Source organism: Hevea brasiliensis, chromosome 13 (assembly GCF_030052815.1).
Source record: "Hevea brasiliensis isolate MT/VB/25A 57/8 chromosome 13, ASM3005281v1, whole genome shotgun sequence".
NCBI classification, from domain to species: domain Eukaryota; kingdom Viridiplantae; phylum Streptophyta; class Magnoliopsida; order Malpighiales; family Euphorbiaceae; genus Hevea; species Hevea brasiliensis.
This window is the reverse complement of record NC_079505.1, coordinates 89439535-89463650: the sequence shown is the minus strand read 5'-3', so window position 1 is coordinate 89463650 and position 24116 is coordinate 89439535. Positions and strand designations below refer to the sequence as shown.

At 35.4% G+C, this 24116-nt stretch overlaps 4 protein-coding genes across 13 annotated transcripts; 3 read left to right on the top strand and 1 right to left on the bottom strand.

Annotated features, from left to right (window-relative positions):
• The first annotated feature begins 563 nt into the window (after positions 1 to 563).
• LOC110633802 (pentatricopeptide repeat-containing protein At2g22410, mitochondrial) lies at positions 564 to 2870 on the top strand. Its single transcript, XM_021782571.2, has one exon. The coding sequence runs from the start codon at positions 719 to 721 to the stop codon at positions 2765 to 2767; it is 2049 nt and encodes a 682-aa protein (XP_021638263.2). The 5' UTR covers positions 564 to 718; the 3' UTR covers positions 2768 to 2870.
• Positions 2871 to 5834: 2964 nt separating this feature from the next.
• Positions 5835 to 11511, top strand: LOC110633797 (E3 ubiquitin-protein ligase BIG BROTHER). 10 transcript variants are annotated; one of them, XM_021782562.2, is made up of 9 exons: positions 5835 to 5984; positions 6558 to 6657; positions 6764 to 6918; positions 7200 to 7437; positions 8456 to 8490; positions 8906 to 8950; positions 10241 to 10368; positions 11103 to 11211; positions 11295 to 11511. In XM_021782562.2, the coding sequence occupies exons 3-9, from the start codon at positions 6778 to 6780 to the stop codon at positions 11343 to 11345; spliced, it is 747 nt and encodes a 248-aa protein (XP_021638254.2). In that variant the 5' UTR covers positions 5835 to 5984; positions 6558 to 6657; positions 6764 to 6777; the 3' UTR covers positions 11346 to 11511. The 10 variants fall into 10 exon arrangements, with proteins under 10 accessions (XP_021638254.2, XP_057988798.1, XP_057988800.1 ...); XM_058132815.1 differs by having other exon boundaries at positions 6558 to 6661; XM_058132817.1 differs by having other exon boundaries at positions 5857 to 5988; positions 6558 to 6661.
• A 2290-nt stretch (positions 11512 to 13801) lies between these two features.
• LOC110633805 (extensin-2-like) lies at positions 13802 to 15992 on the top strand. Its single transcript, XM_021782574.2, has one exon. The coding sequence runs from the start codon at positions 13836 to 13838 to the stop codon at positions 15774 to 15776; it is 1941 nt and encodes a 646-aa protein (XP_021638266.2). The 5' UTR covers positions 13802 to 13835; the 3' UTR covers positions 15777 to 15992.
• A 2150-nt stretch (positions 15993 to 18142) lies between these two features.
• Positions 18143 to 20587, bottom strand: LOC131172235 (vegetative cell wall protein gp1-like). Its single transcript, XM_058133195.1, has 2 exons — positions 20389 to 20587; positions 18143 to 19125 (listed from the first exon to the last, which is right to left on the bottom strand). The coding sequence occupies exons 1-2, from the start codon at positions 20585 to 20587 to the stop codon at positions 18143 to 18145; spliced, it is 1182 nt and encodes a 393-aa protein (XP_057989178.1).
• Between the last annotated feature and the right edge of the window lie 3529 nt (positions 20588 to 24116).

Here is a 24116-nt window from a genome sequence, read left to right as displayed (position 1 = left end):
GTTATTTGATATAGAATATTTTACATAAAATAGTAAGTCAATAATTAACTGTGGAGACAAGAATATTAATATAATTATTAAATAATTAATTTTTTTAAAAAAATTTAATAACAATAATTATTTACATGTCAAATTATAATTGAATTGCTATTTTATATAATATTCTCACATAAAATGAATAATATAAAATTTTTTCATGGGAAATTAATCAGTACATTAAATATACTTTTATTTTTAATAATAATTATATAAAATTCACTCTTCTTATCTTATAAAGGGCTCATAATTTTATAAAATAAAGAAGTGTTACACTTACATTTGCTTTTTATTTGCATGATTGACTGTATATGTGAAATGAAGGTAAATTAAGTAAGATAAATTAAAAGAAAAAAAATTAATTTACTTTATATTATTTAAATAGACTATTAAAATATACGAGAAACATAAATAAAAAAATTTAGAAAAATAATTTTTTTCTCCTTTCTTCATTTCTTTCTGTCTAAATCTAAACCAAGGGCTAGCGTATTTTGGAATTTGCCTATCTCCACGTACACCAGGGGACGCGGACAGAAGGCGGGAAATTTATTAATTTTTTTTCGCTTTCAAATAGAAGATTAAAAAACCTTCCCTACGTCGCCTTTCAAGCCTCGGTCACTGCCCCGCTCTTATTCCCGCCTATTGTCTTCTCTGATATGCAAAGCTACAGAGGCAAAAATTGATGAGAGTTCCTCATGTGTGTTGCATCAAATCTCAACATTTGATAGCAAAATCCCGTTTGGATGCTTTTCTCCGTTCTAATATTCATGTTCGTTCTCCCTCTCCTCACAGAGAGAACTACACAAAATGGAACACAACCCACAGCTATGTTCTCTCAAACCCTCTTCTTTCTCTACTAGAAAACTGCAAAACTCTCTCTCAATTGATGCAAATCCAGGCCCAAATCATCTGCACTGGCTTCATCACTGATGGGTTCGCCTCAAGTCGTTTAATTGCCTTTTGTGCAATATCAGAATCAAGAAATCTTGATTATTGCACCAAAATTTTGTACAATACACAAAACCCAAATACGTTTTCTTGGAATGTAGCAATTAGAGGGTATTTAGAGAGTGAAAACCCTAAGGAAGCAATACTTTTGTATAAAAGAATGTTAAGAAGTGGAGGTTCTAGGCCTGATAATTACACTTTCCCTTTGTTGTTTAAAGTTTGTGCCATTTTACTGTTGAACTGTTTGGGTCATCAAATTCGAGGGCATGTACTGCTGTTAGGTTTTGATAAGGATATTTTTGTGTATAATGCAATGATATACATGCTGGCTTCTATGGGAGAATTGGAGTTGGCACGTAAGGTGTTTGATGAAGGTTGTGTAAGAAACTTGGTTTCTTGGAATTCTTTGATTAATGGGTATGCTAGGAGTGGGAAGGCAAACGAAGCTTTAAGTATTTATGAAGAAATGATCAAGGAGCAAGTAAATTGGGATGAGGTGACAATGATTGGTGTTATATCCTCCTGTGCACAGTTGGAGAAGTTGAAACTTGGGAGAGAATTTCATCGATATATTGAACAAAATGGATTGAATTTAACAATTCCTCTTGCCAATGCGCTTATGGATATGTATGTAAAGTGTAGGGATCTTGAGGCAGCAAAAGCAATATTTGATAATATGACAGAGAAAACAGTTGTCTCATGGACTACAATGGTCGTTGGGTATGCAAGGCAGGGGCTTTTGGATACAGCTAGGAAGTTTTTTTGTGCAATGCCGGAAAAAAATGTTGTGACATGGAATGCCATTATTGGGAGTTATGTTAAAGCCGAGCATAGCAAGGCTGCATTGTTTTTGTTTCATGAAATGCAAGCTAGCAATATTAAGCCTGATGGAGTGACTATGGTTCATTGCTTATCTGCATGCTCCCAGCTTGGAGCACTTGAAATTGGAATATGGGTTCATCATTATATTGAAAAGTACAATATTCCTGTTGATGTTGTTTTAGGCACTGCTTTAGTTGATATGTATGCAAAATGTGGGAATATTATGAAGGCTCTTCAGGTTTTTCATGATATGCCAGGAAGAAACTCTTTAACGTGGACAGCCATAATTTGTGGTTTAGCCCTTCATGGGAAACCACATGATGCCATATCTTACTTCTCCAACATGATTGATATTGGAGTTATGCCAGACGAGATCACATTTCTTGGAGTTCTATCAGCTTGTTGTCATGGAGGCTTAGTTGAAGAGGGTCGCAAGTATTTTGCACAAATGAAATCCAAATTTAACCTGTGTCCACAGCTTAAACACTACTCTTGTGTGGTCGACCTTTTGGGTAGGGCTGGTCTATTGGAGGAGGCAGAACAGTTGATTAAAGGCATGCCAATAGAGGCTGATGCTGTCGTGTGGGGTGCATTTTTCTTTGCTTGTCGAATCCATGGAAATCTTTTGATGGGAGAAAAAGCAGCTTTGAAGCTTCTTGAGCTAGACCCTAGTGACAGTGGAATATATGTTCTGCTTGTGAATATGTACAGGGAAGCCAATATGTTGGAGGAGGCAGGGAAGGTGAGGAAGATGATGAGGGAAAGAGGAATAGAGAAGATTCCTGGTTCTAGTTCAATTGAGGTGAATGGCATTGTTTATGAGTTCATTGTTATGGATAAAATGCACTCTCGATCCATACAGATTTATGAATGCTTAACCCAATTAACAAGACAAATGGAGTTAATTGAATGCATTTCTGGTGTTCCAAGTTTTGGAGATGATTTTTCTCTCAGACTTTGAAGTTGAAACCAGGAGGCATTCTTTGTATTAGATGCAAACATATGAAAATTATTGATAGAGGAAAGCTATATCCATCGATGACACTGTTCATCTGAGTTGTTTATATTTGATTGAATTCCACATCGGGAAAATCTCGCAATTGATCCCAAGATTAAACTTAAATATTTTGATTCATTTCTAAAATGGCTGTCTTGACCGAAACTGCATGTGTTTTGGTCCAAACTTGAATGAGATCCTAAAGAGAACTGGAGATTATTCCAGCAGAAATATCCAAATGCAAAAAAGTTGACCGTTTGTGTGAGAGAGGAACGGGCAGTGTGATGCCATTCTGTTACTCCCCCACCCACTCAGGTTTATGAACTACTCTTCTCTTACAAATATCAAGACTTCTATTTTCCCTTCTACTTCCCTGTGCCATGTTCTCATCAGTGCTTATATTTTATGTGGACAAACAAATGCTCTGCAGAGACTAAGTTCAGTTCCTTAATATATCATGCAACAAAATTTTATTAAATAATTTCTAATTTACTTCTTTATATTTTATTTTGTAATTGTGTTTCAAACAGAACCATGAAATCATCGCATGATTATATTTCTAAAAACTTCAAGCTCTCAGGAATAAAGAAATTACTTGCTAAATTTTCATCATTATTCATTAGTACATAGCTTGATCTTTGATCATTGTAGTCATAAGACAAGTTTCTTGGCTTAGAAGTTCCCAAGCGTTGTACCCAAAAGATCCCAAGAAGGCGTAGACTCGTGTCATAATGTCCATAGCTTAGAATTCCTACGAGAGCAGCAGCATGTTGGGATGGGAAAACTTGTCTCAATTATGTGAGAAGTAATAATTGATGTAACCTTCGGAGCAATGAATGTCAGTGGTTAAAAACTGTCTCAGTTAAAGGTGTTCGTAATCATTATAAAAGCAACGGAGAGGTGTGGGTAGTTGAGGGAATGTGTATGTGGCCTTTCGTATATTTGACTAGAAGGCAAATGAGCAGCCCTTGGAGGTCGATAATAAGTCAGTTTTGATCAAATTTGGGCGCATGTATATTGAATTTAAATTACTCTAATATGTTATGAAATGGCAAATGGGAAACAGAATTGCACTTTTGTCAAGTGTAGAGGGACGAAAGGGTAGGAGGGAATATAGAATATGTGTAGGTCATTGCTTGCACGCTAGGTTTTGCTCTTGTTCATTTCACTCCTGTTTCTTTTTCCTCTTTCTTTTCTTCCCACATGCCTGACAGCCTTTTTTCGGCCCTCTGGTCAGGCCACCACTCATTACATATGTGCCATAGCATTGGTCATTGCTAGCTTAAAAATAATGTTCACCCATGAAAATTGATTGGACACTATTAACTATTGGGATGTACAAATACCTTTTTCTGTCCTGCTTTGCATCTTCTTTGTCCTATCTTACTATCAAGAATTATCATGACCATGAAACATACCAGAATGCAAAGCTAGCTACTTCATTCTAGTTTCTGCTGCAGTTTTTTCAACAAACAAATGCGAAGTCTTCATAAAATTTGTTGGGAAACTCAGTGCCGTAGTAGTATAATTATTCTCATTTACTTGTTCTGAAGTTATACACCTAATAATCATTCGTTTGTAATTTGCTTTCCTGGATGAATAAATTATGGAAATGATAGATGTGAAGAGATACCATGCCATGCCTTGTTTGCACCATAAGGTGGTGCCCATGATGGACCTAATTACAGCACTTTTTGGAATAATTTGCCTCTGAACCTTAACCAACAAGCACATGAGAATTCCTTTGCGGGTCCACAACAATCCAAAACAATTAGACCCTATTGACCAAAAATTCTTTGATTGTTTTGATTGTTTCGACGCCATTCTTTTCTTATAAAATTTTAGCATCCTAATTATATATGTGTGTTGAAATTCATAAAATTGAACATATAATAAGAAGATGGTATGTAGAGGCTGAAAAATTAAAATTGGCAGATCACATTATGCTCTCTCCTTTTTGTTTCACTCAGCTTCATTTTATGGGAGAATATTGATAGCCCCAACCAGAACACTTTAAACAACAGTGGGCGGTGGCGCATTGATTAATTGTTTTATTTTTCTTAGAAGGGATATGAGTCCAGCTATGGCAAAGCCTTTCTCTTTATTATCTTTGATGAATGTGTGCTTTGTGGATTGATTCCTAGCCAACCAAACTTAACTGACGCCAACTTCCACATGAGAGGATCAGACTCAGATGGCTTTTGGTGAACTTCCTTTATCCATATATCACATGATGGGTCCATTTTCTGTACGCAAGCCAACTACTCACTGCAACCCCAACCACAATGTTTAGGAAATTGGGATTTGGTTCTTCAGCATTGGGTTGGTGATGATTTATTTTTCATGAGCATCGGTTGCATTTGGTGAGGTTTTCGGGCAACTAGCTCCAAATTGGAATTTTTCTTTTGACTCTAAATTGAAATTCGCTGCCTCGAAATTGAAAGGGTGGGTTAAAAATCCTTGTTATATTATAAAAGTAGAAAAATGAGATCACTTATAAAAATTCTTGTTCTATAAATAAAGATATACAAATAAAGATATACATATATCGAATATATCGAACGTGCTTAATAATTTATTATTTCTCAAATTGTTCATGCTGTCATGATATAATGGTGATGTGTTTTTAAAAAGGCTGATGCTTCGCTGCAATTTTTTTAAAACATTTTATATATTTAGGTTTCATTTATATTTCTCATGAAAATATTTTTCTTTTTATGATAATATTAAACTAATTATATATTTATGTCAAAATATTTTTATATTTTAATAAAATTATTAAAATTTTTAAAAAAATAAAAAATATTTCTCTTTTTCAAAAAATCAATTTTTATAAAAAATAATTTAATTTTTTTATTAATATTTTTAAATACTTAAATATTAAAATATATAAAAAATATTTTCCGTGAATTCAAAAAATTAATGTTTATTTATTCAACAAGGCAGCAAAATTTTAGCAGATAAAAATCCGCTCGGTTGAAAAAAAAATACATAATAAAAAAAAAAAAAGGGTCATAAAGAATTGTGTTGGCTTCAAGCGGAATCGTTTGTAGTCCAACAGCAAACTACCAAGCAATAAAGCCCGCCACACACCAAACGTTGACGCTGGTAATGTGAGAGAGAGAAGATGTGAGAGTGACAAGGCAGTAAACAGCCATTTCTCACCACCTCGCCAGAGAGAGTATGTCAGTCTCGACTGTCAAGAGTCCCTTCTCTTTCTTTCCGTTTATATCCTTGTTTAATTAATTAATGCTAAATAAGTGACCATTATTAAAACATGTGATTCTTATCCTTGCTTTGCTTCATATAAATTCTCTCTCTTGATCCACTCATTTCACCTTTTTCTCTCATTTTCCGGAGACAAATTACCATATTTTCTCCGTATTACATCACATTTTCTTTTCTTTTATATCTCTAATCACTTTACCTGTTTTGGAATTCAATTTATTCGCTTTGATCCTGTAACGATACTCTTCATTTCTGGTTTGTCGTCTTCTAATTGCTATGCTTCTGCTATAAATTTAGCTCTTTTTTTTTTTTTTCTTTTTAAGTTGATAGTAATTTTATGATCAGCTCTACTTGTTCTGTTTCGAGATTCTAGTTGTCTTGAGCTAAATTTGTCTATTGAGGCACTTAATTTCTCGTTTTGTGTTTGGCAAGAAAGAAAAGTACTGTATTTTTTTTCCATGCTTCTTGTATTTTTGTGTTTATGCTTACTTTGTGGCTGATTTGCGCTCTCCTGTTTCTTTTGCAGAAATAGTGGCAATAGTGGAAAGTAAATTAAGTGATTAGGAGACAGTTTATTGATGCACACATTCACGTGCTGGGTGTATCTGCAAGTTTAAATTTAGAGAGTAGGTTGGCATCTAGTATTTTGTTTCTATTCATGCAATTTAATGCACTTGAAAGTGTCATTCCTTGATGTTTTTCGTTCATGCTTATGGCTTACTTGTTTGACAGATTACTGTATTAAAATGAGTTGGAATCCGCTTATGGAACTTCATTACACGAACACTAGCTACCCTTATAATTCGGCCGGAAGTTTTATGGAATATTTTGAAGGCCTTACATATGAACATGTGAATTTCATTTTTGATGGGGCTTCCCAAGTTCAGGTACCTTAAAATTGACAATCTTTTGTTTCTGAAATGGGTAGTCATTCTCCTTGTTCTTTTTCCGCAATGAAAAAAATTGGTTAGCTTTTTATTTATCACGATAATAACTATTTGAAATATGTACCATTCTTATTGCCGTTTTTAGTTGTTATTTATTTATTTATTTATTTATTTATTTTTCTAAACAGTATTGGTGTTTTTAAGTTTCATATCTAAATAGAAGAATATTATTTAGTTTGCATTATTTCCTTTTGCAAGTGAAATTTCCTTTTTATGCGCAGGAAAGTGTGTACCCCTCAATGAATGCAAATTTCTACAAGTTCAGCTTGTCTCAACCTGGGAGTAGTTTATATTATGATCATAGTCATGCTTATCAGGTCCAGGATCACGGTTCGCAAATTGATGACTATGGAAGGCCCCTGGAGCATTCTTCAACTGTGACTAATGTGCCAACTGCTGTTGTAAGTGCAGAATGGGAAAGAAATGAAAACATGACTACTTCAAATGACCCTGTGGAATGTAAGTTCTAACTTCTGAGTTTCATTTTGGTGCTATTTTTCCCAGTGAAAAGGATGATAATTTTTCTATGGGGGATGATGGTGCATAACCTTAAGGTGGATGGAGAGTGGTGAGTGGAGAGATAAAGGGGAGAGGGAACAGAGAGGGAGAGAATCTCCTGAGGTGATTGCTCTTCTCAGTGCACATTTCCATGGCCAAATGGGCTGCTAATCTCCCAAAGCAGGATGAGCCTTCAAAATTAGAGAAGAGAGGGAGAAAGAGAAGAGGGGGCGCAGGGAAGATGCTCAAACTTTAAATTAGTAAGTTTAACATTCACGTACAAGTGGCAGTGGGACCTAACCAAGCTGGTGGAAGGACTCTTAAGTTGGGCATCATAGTAGGAAGGTTGAAATAAGATCTAATGTAAGCTGAGAGATTCTTTAAAATTGCTTATCGACCTTTTTTATAAGAGAATATAACGTACAACAAGTACATGCAAAGAATGAAGCAATTGAAGCAGAGTCTTTCAAGAAATACTTATTCATTGGAGACCACAAACAAGATGAAAGGAAAGACCTTACATGAAACCTTCTTCTTAATCCTCTCCCTTGAGCAAATCTATTGAGGAAAGCAATTGAACCTGGTCATAAACATTACTCTGATGATGTTTATATTGTAACATCTCATGCTTCCACCATCATTATTGTTTTTCCTGTAATTGTTGTTGATGTCCTTTTTCAGCCTAAATCAGGATTGTTAAGAATATTGGCACGTGCTAATTGTTCTAACAATCAGGATAATTCTGTGCCTTATGGATTTAATTTAGTGATCTTATTGTATATGAATTATAGTGAAGCACACCAGTATTTGAGGATCTTTACATGCTTTTATAGTTGTATGTGCCAAGTTGAATTGAGTTGTATCTTGTACAGACTTGTATAATTGTATGTGCTGATTTCTTCTTATTTATCTTGTACCTTATTCATTTGGGACTTTAGCAAGTTTTTCCTCAAATTTAACATCTTCCATCACTTTTCAGGTCTGCAGAGACATCAGAATGCTCAAGATTTTCAGGTGCATTAGCTTCTCAGTTCTCACTGGTCCTAGCATACAATGATTTATACCTGAATCCAGTTGATATATTAATACTCTCTTCCTCCCTCTACACATACACACAAAGAAAATATGTCACACTGGACATGGTGTGGGGGACTTTATAATTTGTAATTTTCAAGAGATTAAAGATAATATAAACGTAAACGATAAGTAGAATACAGAATCTAAAGAATATTCAACTAAAATTATGTTAGAGAAATCTATTAAGGGAAGGATAGTATGTTGCCCTATAACAATTTGCAAGTGGAGGTACCTTCTTTTCAGATTACCTATATTGATATAGCATATTAACATATTTGTGCCTTTTCCTGCAAACTAATAATTTCTTTTGGTTTTGGATGAATAAGTATTCTGTCATCTGTGAATTTTTCAGGTCATTTGGCAGGATAACATTGACCCTGACAATATGAGTTATGAGGTTAGAGCATAAAGTTCCAATTTTTTTCCTTGTAGTTTTCATGCTTTTTAACATTGCTGAACCTGCATGGTGTTTTTCTTTTTACTGATTTTATTATTATTATTTTAATAATTATTGTAATATCCTTAGTGTGGATCCAATGGTGGATTCCATTACTTGGCAGAAGGGATTGAAAAAGTTCCACTTTGAGTTTCATAGAGTTCACCATACTTGGTTTGTGAAGCTTTAGCGGGCTGCAGGTCATATGTATTTTTTTTTTCTACATTTAAAATTCTGGTGCATGGTCTTATAGATAAAGTTCCGTTCAGATGCTGCTGTAGGTGGGCTTTATTTAGTGTGAGATGGTAATTTTTTATTACAAATGCCTGAGCTATTTAATTATGATTTATTTCTGCTGTCAACTAAAGGTTGTTCATCTGTGAACTAAGTCAAATTCTGCCGATAGGTTTTTTTTTCTCATGTGTCGAATTTTGAGCTAAAGCCGGAGTAGTAGGCCTGTGATCAGTGGTGGAAAATGAAATTTTACCCAGTGGGCCAGTACTCTGTTAATTTTACTCTCTCTCTCTCTCTCTCTCTCTCTCATTATTTATGTTTTTTTAAACTAGGCTCAAAGAATTCATTTGGGTCAATTAGCCACATTGGAGCATATGACTCCCCACGCATGTCTATGTACATAAGGCATGCAATGATTGACATCTTTTTCTAAGGAGACCAAATATACCAAGGACACTAGATTAACTCATTTTAGTTCCATGATTTCTGTTCTGATCATAGCCAAAAGTCAAATTCTGTGGTGGGATATTGTTCCTGTGTGCATTTACTCATGTTGGAGTTAGAGAGTAAGCTGATGATCATTTATTCTAAGCCAATGTTTTTCAGCCTTCTGGAGGAAAATTTCCTTTAAGAAGATGACATGCAAAGCCAGTTCGGCCTCATTGGTTGTCACATGTGGAAGTGAACTTGTTTAGCATTGTTAGAAACATTAATTTGCTTAATTGGGATGAAATGGAGGTTACGTTCCCTCTTCTCAGCTTTTTCCCCCATCCTTGTGAGTGATGTTTCCAGATATATAACATTTTGTTTTCTAATAAAATGGGTAGTTTTTAGTTCACTCTTTTACTTGTAAAAATTATCATGGCATGTGAAGTTCCAAAATTAAAAGAAAATGTTCACGGTTGAAACTCTCTGGTCTCATAAATGTTTATTATTTGTGTTTGGTTGACTTCTGTTTTAATTGGAATGTTTTGGATAATTGTTTTTTTTTTTTAAAACCAAATCTTTCCCATTCAGGAATTACTAGAGTTAGGTGAGGCAGTTGGAGCTCAAAGTCGTGGTCTTTCCCAAGAACTTATTTCTCTGCTTCCTGTTTCAAAATACAAATGCAGCTTCTTCTCAAGAAGAAAATCAAGGAGTGAGAGGTACTATTTCGGGCTTACATATGGTGTGTACTAATGTCATTTCTTGTTCTCAGTTTTTCGTATTTGCATGACTATGGATCATGTAATTTTATGAATCAATAGAAGTATACTACCTGCCTCAAGATCATACAATTTTGATAAGATAGGTAACTTATTCACAGGTAATCATAATTATTGTTTTAAATTAATAATTTGGTTGTCTGCAGCAGTTTGATTTGATTGGTTACATGTTATATTTCTTGAAAAGCTTCTACACCTTCAGTGTTAGGTGTTAAATTAATAATTAAATCATCTGCTGCATGTTTGCAAGGTCTTTGGATGACGTCTTGAAAAAGTTATTTCTCGAATTTAGTAAGAAATTTGACTGTAGTACCATACTCTCTCTCACTGTACTTCTCTTCCAAAAGGTCAAAGTTATTTTTCCTTTATCAAATTGATTGATTGGTGCAATGGGGTTCAATAACTGGGTAATGGGTCAACATAGAGGGAAGTTAAAAAATGCTGTGGGTGTTAGAGATGCACTCTTCCTTAACATGTCATTTTTGTTTGCCATGCACATTGAGGCCTCTGATATGACCGTAATTTTTTTTTTTTTTTTTTGAGATAAGTGGCTGTAATTTCTATTTTCATTTACATTATGAGATCGGAAAATGTTATCCTGTCATCTCTACTTTGAAGATGCCTTTTCATCACTGCCATATTGCCTACCCTATTTTCCTTTTTGCTTGAAATAGGTGTGTGATTTGTCAAATGGAATATAAGCGAGGCGACCGGCGGATCACACTGCCGTGCAAACATGCCTATCACTTTGGTTGTGGGACTAGGTGGCTTAGCATCAACAAGGTAAGCCCTTAAAATTTGTAAGATGAACTTGAGAATCCAGTGGAATCTTCATCCAAAAACTGATGACTGTTTTGTCTTATCAGGCTTGCCCCATTTGTTACGTGGATGTGTTTGGCGATTCATCAAAACGTTAGGAAATGTGGAGATAGCAATTTTATTTGTTGTGTTGAGTTTGGGTATTTTTCTGCACACATACAGCGTTGTTTGTTTTGGTTTTTCGTTCTTCTGTGTGTAGAAAAGAATCATTTAGTTTGTAATAAATGAAATTAGAAACTTAGCACTAGATTGATGTTATTTTTATGATTCTTCCTATCTTGGACATCCACTTCTTTTCATTTTAAAAGCTCTGCAAATGGAATTGTAGAGATCACGATGAGCCTTCACTGGTAGTTGTGAGAAGTCACTATACTACACCTGTTTGATCTGATGGCAATGGCATTATTAGGGTTTGACTTTGGGGCTGCGTTAGATTATTAACATCCTACTTGAATTTTTTTAAAATAATATTTTTATTAAAAATTTTTTTTTTAGCTTTCCAGCATTGATGTCAAGCAAGCATTAAGCTGGGAATATTACAGAGAACAACTCAAAGGCGTGGCCAGTAGGGGTGCTAATGCCACGACATTCAATTGTCTGGCTCACATGAAAAGATGCCTACGAGTGAAAGACGCTGAATGTTTGTTGTTCCAGGATTTCCGGTATCACTAACGTGCTTCGGGAGGTTGCCGTTTATATTATTCATTGTTATTCAACGACGAAACGAATGCCAATCGATTAACCAGTATAGGACCCTTTTTTTAAAATAAAAGAGAAAATCCCCTAAATGATAAGAGACACCGGGTTTCATTGGAATAGAACCAGAAGAGTCAAGTACAGCAAATTGACCTGAGAACGCTAAGAAAACAGCTACAGCAAATTGACCAATTACATAAAAAGGGCGCCGATTTAAACAAAGGAGCAATGGATAAAAGGCTAGACAGCACATTTCCCTTTCGTTTTGCGATGTTTAATCTACTGCTAATACTATACGCCATCGTTTCGAACTTAAACGCCACTCCATCATTTGGCGTCGATTAAAACTCTGGAATCATTACATGTGAAATGAAGAAAGTGGTCCGGAAATGGGAAATTTTTCAGTATATTAACATCATATAGAGATGGCAACAGTAGGATACTGTGAAAATCACCCATACCGAGATCTGATTAATATTCTCAAAAATTTAAATTCATTTCAAATCTAATTAAAATTTATTCTCAATTATTCAAATCTGTTTTAAAATTGATTATCATTATTCGATAAATATTCAAACCCATTTAATTTTATATATTTTAATTAATAATTTATATTTTAAAAATTTAATAATTTCATAAAATATTTTAATTTTATTTTATATAAAATAAAATATACAAAAATTATAAATATTATTATAAAAATATATATTTTATATTTAATTAAATATTTATATAAACATATTCGGAGAATGAATATCCAACATATAAAATCAAAACCCATCACTGATATTAAATTTTAAATCTGAATCTGTCTTAAAATTAATTATGTACTATTTAAATTCATCATATTAAAATTTAATCGAATCGAATATCTGTAAAAATTTGATCCGTTGATATCTCTAACAACACATGCTCTTTTCAATAGATGGCTAAACGCTGTCAAAGTCAAACATCTTTTTTAAAAGAAAAAAAAAACTTAATTTTCCCCTTTGTACAGCTATCTCTCTTTTTTTTTTTTTGAATATTTTTATTTTATTTTACAAACTGATATGGTCTTCTTTTTGTTCCTTCATCAAACAAGTTGCATTAAATTATTATTCTCGTTTCCCCTCATAATTAAAATTAAATAAATCATCCAAGTATATATGATTATGATCTTTAATTATTTGAAAAACAAAAAAGCCCTCCAATTATATTCTTGAAGCCATAATAATTAATAAATATAATGATAGTTGAAAATCATGGGATATTTATTTCACCGACATTTGGATTACTTAGAGATTAGTTTCTTCACTGATTGTTAAATTGATAAAAATTAATGAAGGGACAAAGTTTATGTCATAATTAAATTTAAGGATATTTTTATTTATTTTTTAAAATATATAAATTTAAATATTAACCTTATAGTGTATTACATAAATAAAAATAATAATAATTTGGAAGAAGGATGTTCTTTGTTTAGAAAGCTTGCAGATTTTGACTTCAAAATCTCTATCCTCACTCTCATTTGCTCCTCAATTTTATGATTTATGATTAAAAAAAAATTCAGGCAAGTTGGCTCCAAACGCGGTTGCCGCTGAATATTAATTAAAGTTGTAATACAGCCATAGGGCATCCTACCAAACTCGCAGTAGCTTGACATTTTCATGGTTTTTTTATAAGGAAAATTGGCAAGTATAGTGGGAAACCACCAATGGCAACTTGAGAAATGGCTATGAATAATAGGAATTTTGTGTCATTGAGATTTGGGATTATATTTTAATGCTCTAATCCAGGCTGTAGTTATCATTAATTAAACAAATTTATCTGTGTTAGCAATGATTGATTAGACCACTATATAAAGGGCTTGCCTCCATCTTCACTACGCATACACACAATTCAACATTTGTAAAATGGGAACCTGGCCACGACAGCCAGGACATTTGCCTCCTGTGATTCACGCTATTGTTTTCTTCCTTTTAGCCGCCACTGTTCTGGCTGATAAGCCTTATATTTATGCCTCTCCTCCACCGCCTTACCACCCTAAACTTTATTATGCATCACCACCACATGTGCAACGTGCTCCATACGTTTACAAGTCTCCGCCTCCACCAAAGCATGTTGAGCATCCACCATATGAGTACAAATCCCCACCTCCACCGAAGCAGGTTCACCACCCACCCTATTATTACAAGTCACCACCTCCACCAAAGTATGTGAGGCATCCACCTTATAAATATAAATCTCCACCCCCACCAAAGCATTTAGAACACCCACCATACTACTATAAATCTCCACCTCCTCCATCTCCCTCACTGCCACCTCCATATCATTACACATCACCTCCTCCACCAAAGAAATCTCCACCTCCTTCATACTATTATAAGTCCCCACCTCCACCATCTCCCTCACCACCACCTCCCTACCATTATTCATCACCCCCTCCTCCAAAGAAGTCTCCACCTCCTCCATACTACTACAAGTCACCACCTCCACCTTCCCCATCACCACCTTCACCTGACTACTATAAGTCTCCACCTCCACCATCTCCCTCACCACCACCTCCATACCACTATACATCACCTCCTCCTCCAAAAAAATCTCCACCTCCTCCATACTATTATAATTCTCCACCTCCACCATCACCATCGCCACCACCTCCATACGACTATACATCACCTTCTTCTCCAAAGAAATCTCCACCTCCTCCATATCATTATAAGTCTCCACCTCCACCATCACCATCGCCACCACCTCCATACCACTACATATCACCACCTCCTCCAAAGAAATCTCCACCTCCTCCATACTACTATAAGTCTCCACCTCTACCATCACCATCGCCACCACCTCCATACCACTACACTTCACCTCCTCCTCCAAAGCAATCTCCGACACCTCCATACTACTATAAGTCTCCACCACCACCATCTCCATCCCCACCACCTCCATACCACTACACATCACCTCCTCCTCCAAAGAAATCTCCACCTCCTCCATACTACTATAAGTCTCCACCTCCACCATCTCCATCACCACCACCTCCATACCACTACACATCACCTCCTCCTCCAAAGAAATCTCCACCTCCTCCATACTACTATAAGTCTCCACCTCCACCATCTCCATCACTAGCACCTTCATATCATTACCCATCACCACCTCCACCATCTCCCTCACCACCACCTCCATATCATTACACATCACCTCCTCCACCAAAGAAATCTCCACCTCCTCCATACTACTACAAGTCCCCACCTCCTCCATCTCCTTCACCACCACCTCCCTACCATTACACATCACCTCCTCTTCCAAAGAAATCTCCACCTCCTCCATACTACTATAAGTCCCCACCTCCACCATCTTCGTCACCACCACCACCATATCATTACACATCACCTCCTCCACCAAAGAAATCTCCACCTCCTCCATATTACTATAAGTCCCCACCTCAATCATCTCCTTCGCCACCACCTCCCGACCAATATACATCACCTTCTCCACCAAAGAAGTCTCCACCTCCTCCATATTACTACAAGTCACCACCTCCACCTTCCCCATCACCTCCACCACCATACTACTATAAGTCTCCACCTCCACCATCTCCTTCGCCACCACCTCCATACCACTACACATCACCTCCTCCTCCAAAGAAATCTCCACCTCCTCCATATTACTATAAGTCTCCACCGCCACCTTCCCCCTCACCACCACCTCCATACCATTACACATCACCTCCTCCCCCAAAAAAGTCTGCACCTCCTCCATACTATTATAAGTCACCACCACCGCCATCACCCTCACCTCCTCCTCCATACTATTACACATCCCCGCCACCTCCAAAACAATATTAATCCTTTCATTGAATGAATTTGAACAAAATGATTGTTGTTTTTAAAATAATTTTGCAATGTTTTTATTTGTAGCAGAACAAGTATTTATGTAAAATAAGGATCTAAAAAAAGATCCACAAGTGAATTCTTTTGTATGAAGCATTAATTTGCTATTAAGTGTATCATTTCTATGTATGCCGAGTAGTAATAAAATTTCGTTGAAGACTTTTTTTTAAAGTGTTGCAATGGGTCCGCAAATGCCCAAATTAGCTCATGCAGGAAATGAAAAGTTAAAGGAAATAGCTTTGGATCTCCCTAATATTCTTCTAATAACATTAACTATATATACTTATCAAAAAGCTATATATATATATATATATATACTAAAAAGGAAATTCTATATAATTTAAGGCTTAATATCATATGAAAAAACAATTAAGAATCACAATGCTTTTTACAATAAAAACATGAGCTTTAATTCTTATTGATTGTATGCAACAATTTTTGGAATTGAAATAATCATAGCATATGATGGATTGAATGTGATCTACTGAATAATGACTTAGTTAAAAAAGCATTATTGCTTGAACCAGAAATAATTTGAATGATTTATCCTTTCTCGTAGTTGAAGAAGAAGATATCATCTCATCCAGCCGTACGCCATTGTGCTCTTGACTTTGTTCATGGCCACCACTTATAATATAATATAATATATTGAAATGTGAACTTGGAGCGAGACCTCTTTGCATCTACTCTTGACTAATTACCATATATATCTTCACGTCTTCCCTCTTCATCTTCATATATACCGACTATATATATCATCTTCCTCGCCAAGCATACTGTGCCCTTGTTTTAATCATTTGAATCTAATTACTTATTACCAGATTCCCCATTCATGCATGAACAATATAAAATTAATACGTTGGAAACGCATATTTTTAATTTTTTAAATTAAATTGTTCTTATATGCTACTAATTGGGGATTATAATAATTGATAATACAGATTGATTTTTGACTATGCATGCATAAATTTGGGTAAATTGATATATCAACATTAATTTCAAAATTTTTGATATATATAAATTTCTTCATTGCATTGAAAAATATAAATAGAGAATTAATAATATTTAAGTTACTTAATTTAAACACAAAAAAATAAGATAAATATGAATGTTTATGTTTAAATATTCATATTATTACTCTAACTGATTTTCATTACTATTGCGATAAAAAAATTCGAAGAAAAAAGTTATGTTTTATAATAATATTTTTTTCATAAGTAAATTATTTTGGCCGTCTCAAAATTTTATTTTTTGTGTGGGCAACAGGGGAATCTAGACAATTTATATGAATTTGATCATAACGGGAAACCACTCTTAACTCCTTTTGCAGGCAAAACCAAAGTCAATCTATGTATGTCACGTTTTTTTTTTTTTTTTTAAATAAAGAATTAGAAAAGTGGGGACTCGAAAAATTAGATTTGTCAAGTGAATAATATACCTTTAACTACTAGCTCAAACTCAGTCAAGGCATATAGATTTATAATAATTTATGTCTATTTGTGATGAATTTATACCTTTTTAAAGATAAATCAGTATTTCACGTTATTCATGGATTAAACTAATTAAATTAGTCCACATTATTTATAATAAAAAGATAACTCAAATTAAATGACATACTTATCCATAATTATAGAAACATATGAAAAGCATGAATTAAAGGAGAAAAAAAAATTACTATCGCAAATTTATATATGTATGCTTTTATCTTCAACATTTTAATAATTGCGTAGTATAAATTTGTGGAGAAGTTGAGGTGATAAAGGAGTAGAAAGAGGAGTAGGAGATGGTGATGGATTTTTTGGGTGGGAATACAGGGATAAATGATGTGATGTTGCAGAAGGTGTAGGTGATGGTGACCGAAGCGGCGATAGTAGTGATGGTGACTAAGATGGACGTAATGCAAGGTGTGGAGGAGGTGAAGAAAGGGGTGAATTAGGACGTGGTGTAGGAAGAGACAGGGGCAACAATGGGGAAAAAAGTGAAAGAGACAACTTGGGTGACAAAGGAGTAGGTGATGGAGCTTTAGATGAAAAATAAGCTTTAGAAATTGATATTGGAATTTGTGAAAATGGAAAACGAGATGATGAAGGAGTAGGAGATGGTGATAGAGGTTTTGGGTGAGAAATGGAGATAAATGATGTATTCTAACAGAAGGAATAGGTGATGGTGATAGCGACTGAAGTGGAAGTGATAGGAAGGGGTGAATTAGGAGGTGACATAGAAAGAGATAGAGGCAACGACGAAGACAAAAGTTGAGGAGACAATTTGGCTGACAAAGGAGTAGGTGATGGAGCTTTTAAAGAATGAGATTCAAGAATTAATTATAGAATTTGTGAAAATGAAAAATGAGGTGATAAAGGAGTAAAAAGAGGAGTAGAAGATGGTGATGAAGTTTTTGTGTGAGAATATAAAGATAAATGAGGTATTGTAGCAGAAGATGTAGGTGATGGTGATGGCGACCCAAGTCGAGACGACAGCAGTGGTGATTGAGGTGGAGGTAATACAAGGTATGGAGAAGGTGAAAGAGGAGATGAATTAGGAGGTGGCATAAAAAGAGATGGAGTCAATGACGGGGGCAAAAGTAAAGGAGACAATTTGGGTGACAAAGGAGCAGGCGATGGAGCTTTAGATAAAGAATAAGCTTTAGGAACTAATGATGGAATTGGTGAAAATGGAAAATGAGTACAATGAGGAGTAGGAGATGGTGATGGAGTTTTTGTGTGAGAAGATGGAGATGAATGAGGTATTATAATAGAAGATGTAGGTGATGGTGATAGCGACCGAAGTGGAGGTGGTAGCAGTGGTGATTGAGGTGGAGGTAATACAAGATGTGGAGAAGGTGAAAGAGGGGGTGAATTAGGAGGCGGCGAAGAAAAGGATGGAGGCAACAACAGGGACAAAAGTGGAGGAGACAATTTAGGTGAGAAAGGAACGGATGATGGAGTTGTAAATGAAAAATGAGATTCAGGAACTAATGATGGAATTGGTGAAAATGGAAAATGAGGTGATAAATGAGTAGGAAGAGGCATAAGAGATGGTAAGGGAGTTTTTGGGTGAGAAGATAAAGATATATGAGATGTTGTGGCGGAAGGTATGGGCGATGGTGATGGTGACCAAACTAGTGGTTGCAATGATGGCGACTGAGGTGAAGGTAACACAGGGTGTGAAGAAGGTGAAGGAGGGGATAAATAAAGAGGTGGCATAGGAAGAGATGGAGGCAACGATGGGGACAAAAGTGAAGGAGACAATTTGGGCGACAAAGAAGCAGGTAATTGAGTTCTAGATGAAGAATGAGATTCAGGAACTAATAATGAAGTGAAAAAGAAAAATGAGGTGATAAAGGAGTAGAAAGAGGAGTAAGAAATGGCGATGGAGTTTTATGTGAGAAGATGGAGATAAATAAGGTGTTATAGCAGAAGATGTAGAAAATGGTGATGATGATTGAAGTGGAGGAAGCAGTGGTATCGTTTGAGGTGGAGGTGGCAGTGATCTTGCTAGTACATTGACGGCAATGGAGGTGAATAGCAAGACAAATGTGAGATGATGCCAAAATATTAACGCCATATTTGGAAAGGAATGAAGGGTTTAGTTTTGGTTTGAGTTGAATGAAATGGAAGAAGAAGGGGATTTAAATCCGCTTGGGGTTTAGACAATATATGCATTGCATTTAAGTGATAGTAGCGTATTATTGGTGCGGGCCATGAATGATAGAAAGAGAAGCCCTTGATTTTATGAATTTGCTAGATTTTTTTTTAATGATAATTCAACAATATTTCTGTTATAAAATGTACATAAATTTGAATTACATATATAATAATCACACACATACAATATGAAAAAAAAAATAAATATATAAAATTTTATGTGAACAAAGGAGAAAATTTCATTACAATAAAAATATTATAATCATTCAGAATTTTCAAAATTTCAACTCTAATGAGTTTATGTAAATTTTTATTAATTTATTAAAATAAATAAAATTTATATTATACATATTTATCCGTATTATTTGGCGATCCCAAAATAATAAAAAACTAAACCCCAACACATCTCAACACATAGTCTCCTTTGCCAGCCAATCACATTTCGATCTCTCCTCGTAAGAATCAAATCTCAGTATCCCCCATATCATTCCTCACTCTTCTCTTCTCTACTAATTAGTCCAGTCCCATGACAATAATTACATTTCCTCTCTCTCTCTGAAATTGAACCAAAACTGAATCTTTATGTCTTTATGTCACTACCTTGCGATCCTCCTTTTTAAAAGTTTGGGAATAATAGTTAAAGGTTCCAATCGGTTTAATGATAATCCGATCTTAAGTATTTTTTAATCGAGTCGTAGCGTTTTGTTCTTCTCGATCTCTCATGCTTATAGTTTTTCGACCTCTTACACTTAGATTTCATCCCATCAAATTAATTTACAATATTTTCATTTTTTTTTTATACAAAACATTTTATAATCATCTACATTTTTTCATCTCTCTTTTGTTTATCTCCTCTCTCACCCTCCTCCCCTCCTCACTATCCTCACTCAGCCCCAGGGGGCCAGTCCACCATCAAAGAGAACCTCCTCCGAATATCGCCTCCCATCCTCGGAGGAAGAGGTAATATGAGCACCCACATAGCGTTGGCCTCCTTATCACCACCTCTTCTTCTTTCGCACTGAGCCCTCGTGAAGGTGGTGACTCTCTCGCACCGAACTTCCAGAGAAACTCTTTCAGAACATGAGCTCCAAGCTGTGCTCCTGAGTGCTTTCCCGACCTCATTTTGGATTTCATTCAATTTTATTTTGAATGTTTGATTCGGAGTTGTGAGTTGGGAAAGTTGGGAACAAGCTGACCCATCTACCTCCATCTTCTTCAACTCTCTCCCCGACTCTTGAGACAATCCACTCCTCTCGCACGGCTCCCTCAAACTGCTCATGCTTGCAGATTGCATGGGGATGCATCGAGGGACAACCTATCAGATGGATCCTATTGAGGCCCCGTCCCCCCCAAAGCGGGCTTTCCAAGCTTTTTCGGTTTTCTTCTTTCCCGGAGTGTTGTGAGAACTTGAAGTGCGCCGCCTTGCCGCGACCGGAGGGAAGGAAAGGGCCCCCCCCTTCACCCTTCGGCGAGTCCCGGAGGCGGGGGCTGGAGGGGGGAGAGAGGGAGGAGGACGACCACTTCTACATATGGTCGAGAGGGTTGAGACGAGCCTCCCTCCTTCTCGGGATCCTCCGATCAGCGTTTGCTCGTGTGCGGAATTTCATCTCCCGCGACTCGAGACCTCCTCTTCGCTTTTTCTCTCTCCGCTGAAGCGCGGCCCTGCCACCATGCGCAAAAAAGAAGTCGGTGAATGAGCTGAGCCCAAAGATCGGAGATATAGAAATGGATTTAATGCTCAGTGTGTTGTGTGTGCATGCGGGATTCGCCTTTTTTTACTTTTTTCTCACACAATATTCGATAAATTCCCATAATAAAAGAAAAAGGCTGTTGCACGTTCGGGTGAAAATGCGCGATCGGGTTAAGGGTTGTTGATTTAGGAACGGATCGGATAATTTATTCAAAAAATCATACAATCATTTGGGCGGCGATCTCAGATCGGATTACATTAAAAATCATATACACATTTGGCGATCTCGAGGATGGGATTACATTGAAAGAACGATTACATCGTGAGCGCGGCGATCTCTAGAGAGCAGCATCATCATCTAATCTAGACCTATGTGTAAGCCTAGCTAGGTCTGAAATCAAAAGATGTGTTAGGCAAGGCAATCATCCACGGGAGGATGATGTATTGTCGGATGGGATTATGACTCTCATGAATCCGTTGATCTTTCTTACTTGAGGAGCCCGAGCCCTTGGATCAAAGAAGAAGACGACAAGACCAGCGCCTTTCTAAATCCCTTCATGGGGAGAGCACCTTCTATATATATACTAATGAAAAAAAATTTCAAGGGGGGAAAAAAAAAGGTGGTGATATAGCGGAAGAACTCAAGGTTTTTGCGAAACTCTCCTTTTTTTTTTTTTTCATTCATTACTGTGACACTCTCTCACTTCGATTCTGTCTTCATTTGTGAAACCTTTAGCCTCTCAGTGCTATCACCATGATCATTACATTTTGTGATTCCGTTATTCGAGTTTACTTCTTTGTTAATCAGTCCATTCTTGGGTAAAGACGTCATAAGCGGAATAAAAAGGGTAAGAAGACCACCACATAAGTCGGTAAAAAATTTCACCGTATCCCCTATCTAAGGGAAAAAGTCCTTATCCGACTCCCATTATTCTCAATCTAAAATTTTAACAAATATTTAAAAGAGATCGAGGAGAGTTCTTATCCAATTCTCAAGCCTAAAAACTTTAATAAATATTTAAAAGAGAGATTCTCAAATAAAAATTTCCATAAATATTTAAAAGATTCTCAACCAAAAATTTTAATAAATATCATTCTCACCCAAAATTTTAATAAATATCTAAAATTCTCAAATCAAATTTTAACAAATCGAATGACCCCCTCTAAGGGTCGTCTCATTTATTTATGTATGTGAAAAATCAAATATTCGAGGATTAACATCTTCGCTCGAACCTCCTAACTATTAATTTTAGTTTATAAAGAGCTTGAAGTTAAACCTTTACCTCATTTGAGGGACGAGGTAGGGTGCCTAACACCTTCCAATTCTGTTTTTGAAGTGGTTTCATTTTAATTTATTTTCACAAATAGTTTTCTTTAATTTCCCTCAAAATTAAAGTGGCGACTCCTCACTCTTTTCCACTTTGATGAGGGTTCGTCCAGACGACCGCAAAACACCTTGCGACACGTATTAATTTTTTTTATCAATTTTCTTTGCTTTTAGTGTTCCTGCTATAACAAAGAGGGAACGATGTTATACATATATAATTTAATTTTAATGTGTGCACCCAAATTAATTTAAAGATTTTTTTAATAATAATAATAATAATGATGATGATAGCTAGGAGGAGGAGGAGGAGGAGGCCCCAGGTGTAGGGGTGAGCATTCGGTCGGTTCGATTCCGAACCGAACCCAAATAACCGATAACCGAAAATCCCATAAATTGTAAACCGAACCGAACCGTTTATTGGAGAAAAAACCGAAAAAACACCAATTATTATCTTCGGTTCGTTTTTGCTAATGAAAAACCGAAATTTCAATTTTTTTTCAAATGCCAAATGGACCTGCTTGACCTGTAAATTGCACATTTGCATTTGTTCACACTTCATGGTATACAATTCATATAAAATCAATTGTGTAGCATCAAATAAACAATCAATTTAATAAAATGTCACTATGCCAAATAAACCATAAAATAAATAAAAGTATAAAACCACTAAACCAAATAATAATCCAAGCATCAAATGCCAAACCATAAAACAAAACATAATTGAAATAAAAGCTAAAATAACCACAACCATACTCTAAATACAATCGATTCGATTATTATTAAAATCCATAAAACAACATAATAATAAAATACTAAATCTCCAACAAGATAAAAGCTAACCATATTAAAATCCATTAAATAACAAATTAAACATAATATTAAAATTCATCAAATCTCCAATAATTTGATTTTGATGATCCAACCAAATCCAAAAACATGCTCAAATGAAGAACCTACACAAACAAAATAATAAAAAAAAGACAATTGATATATAATAATTAATGAAAGCATAAAATAATGTAAAACTTTAAACAATCAAACTTACATCTAAGAGTTAAGGTCCCCTAATTGAGTTAGGCCAACACTTAAAAATTGAATTATATAAGGGAAAAAAATCAATCCATATTGAAATAAAAATATTAAAAGATAAAAATTATCTAAATACATGTATTTATTACATACCCTCTTCAAACTTTTCAAGTTCCTCTAAATCTTCATCAACATTTATTGGACAATTTGAGACATATCAAAGCTTCCACAGTTCGGGAGTTAAAGAACTCCTAAAGGGATCTAGTACTCTCAATATATCTCTTGCCATTTTTCCAAGGATGGGAAATCTCTGATTTTCCACCATTTTAAGAGATCAAAATCTTCCTTGTCCTCTTGAATTGCCTCATTGAGATACACTTCTTTTGAATCTAAACCTCCATTTTTTCTAACTTTTTGTAGTGATGCTTCAAGTACAATTTGGGCTTTAGACTTATTATACTACCACTACGAGCTAGTGTTATCACTTATTTGCTCCAATCAGTTTGATATTTTTCTTATACTCATTAGATAAGTCAATCAAAGATGACTACCATGCATTTGGCAAAATTGAAACTCCATATATTCAAACTTATCACGGGTCAAGA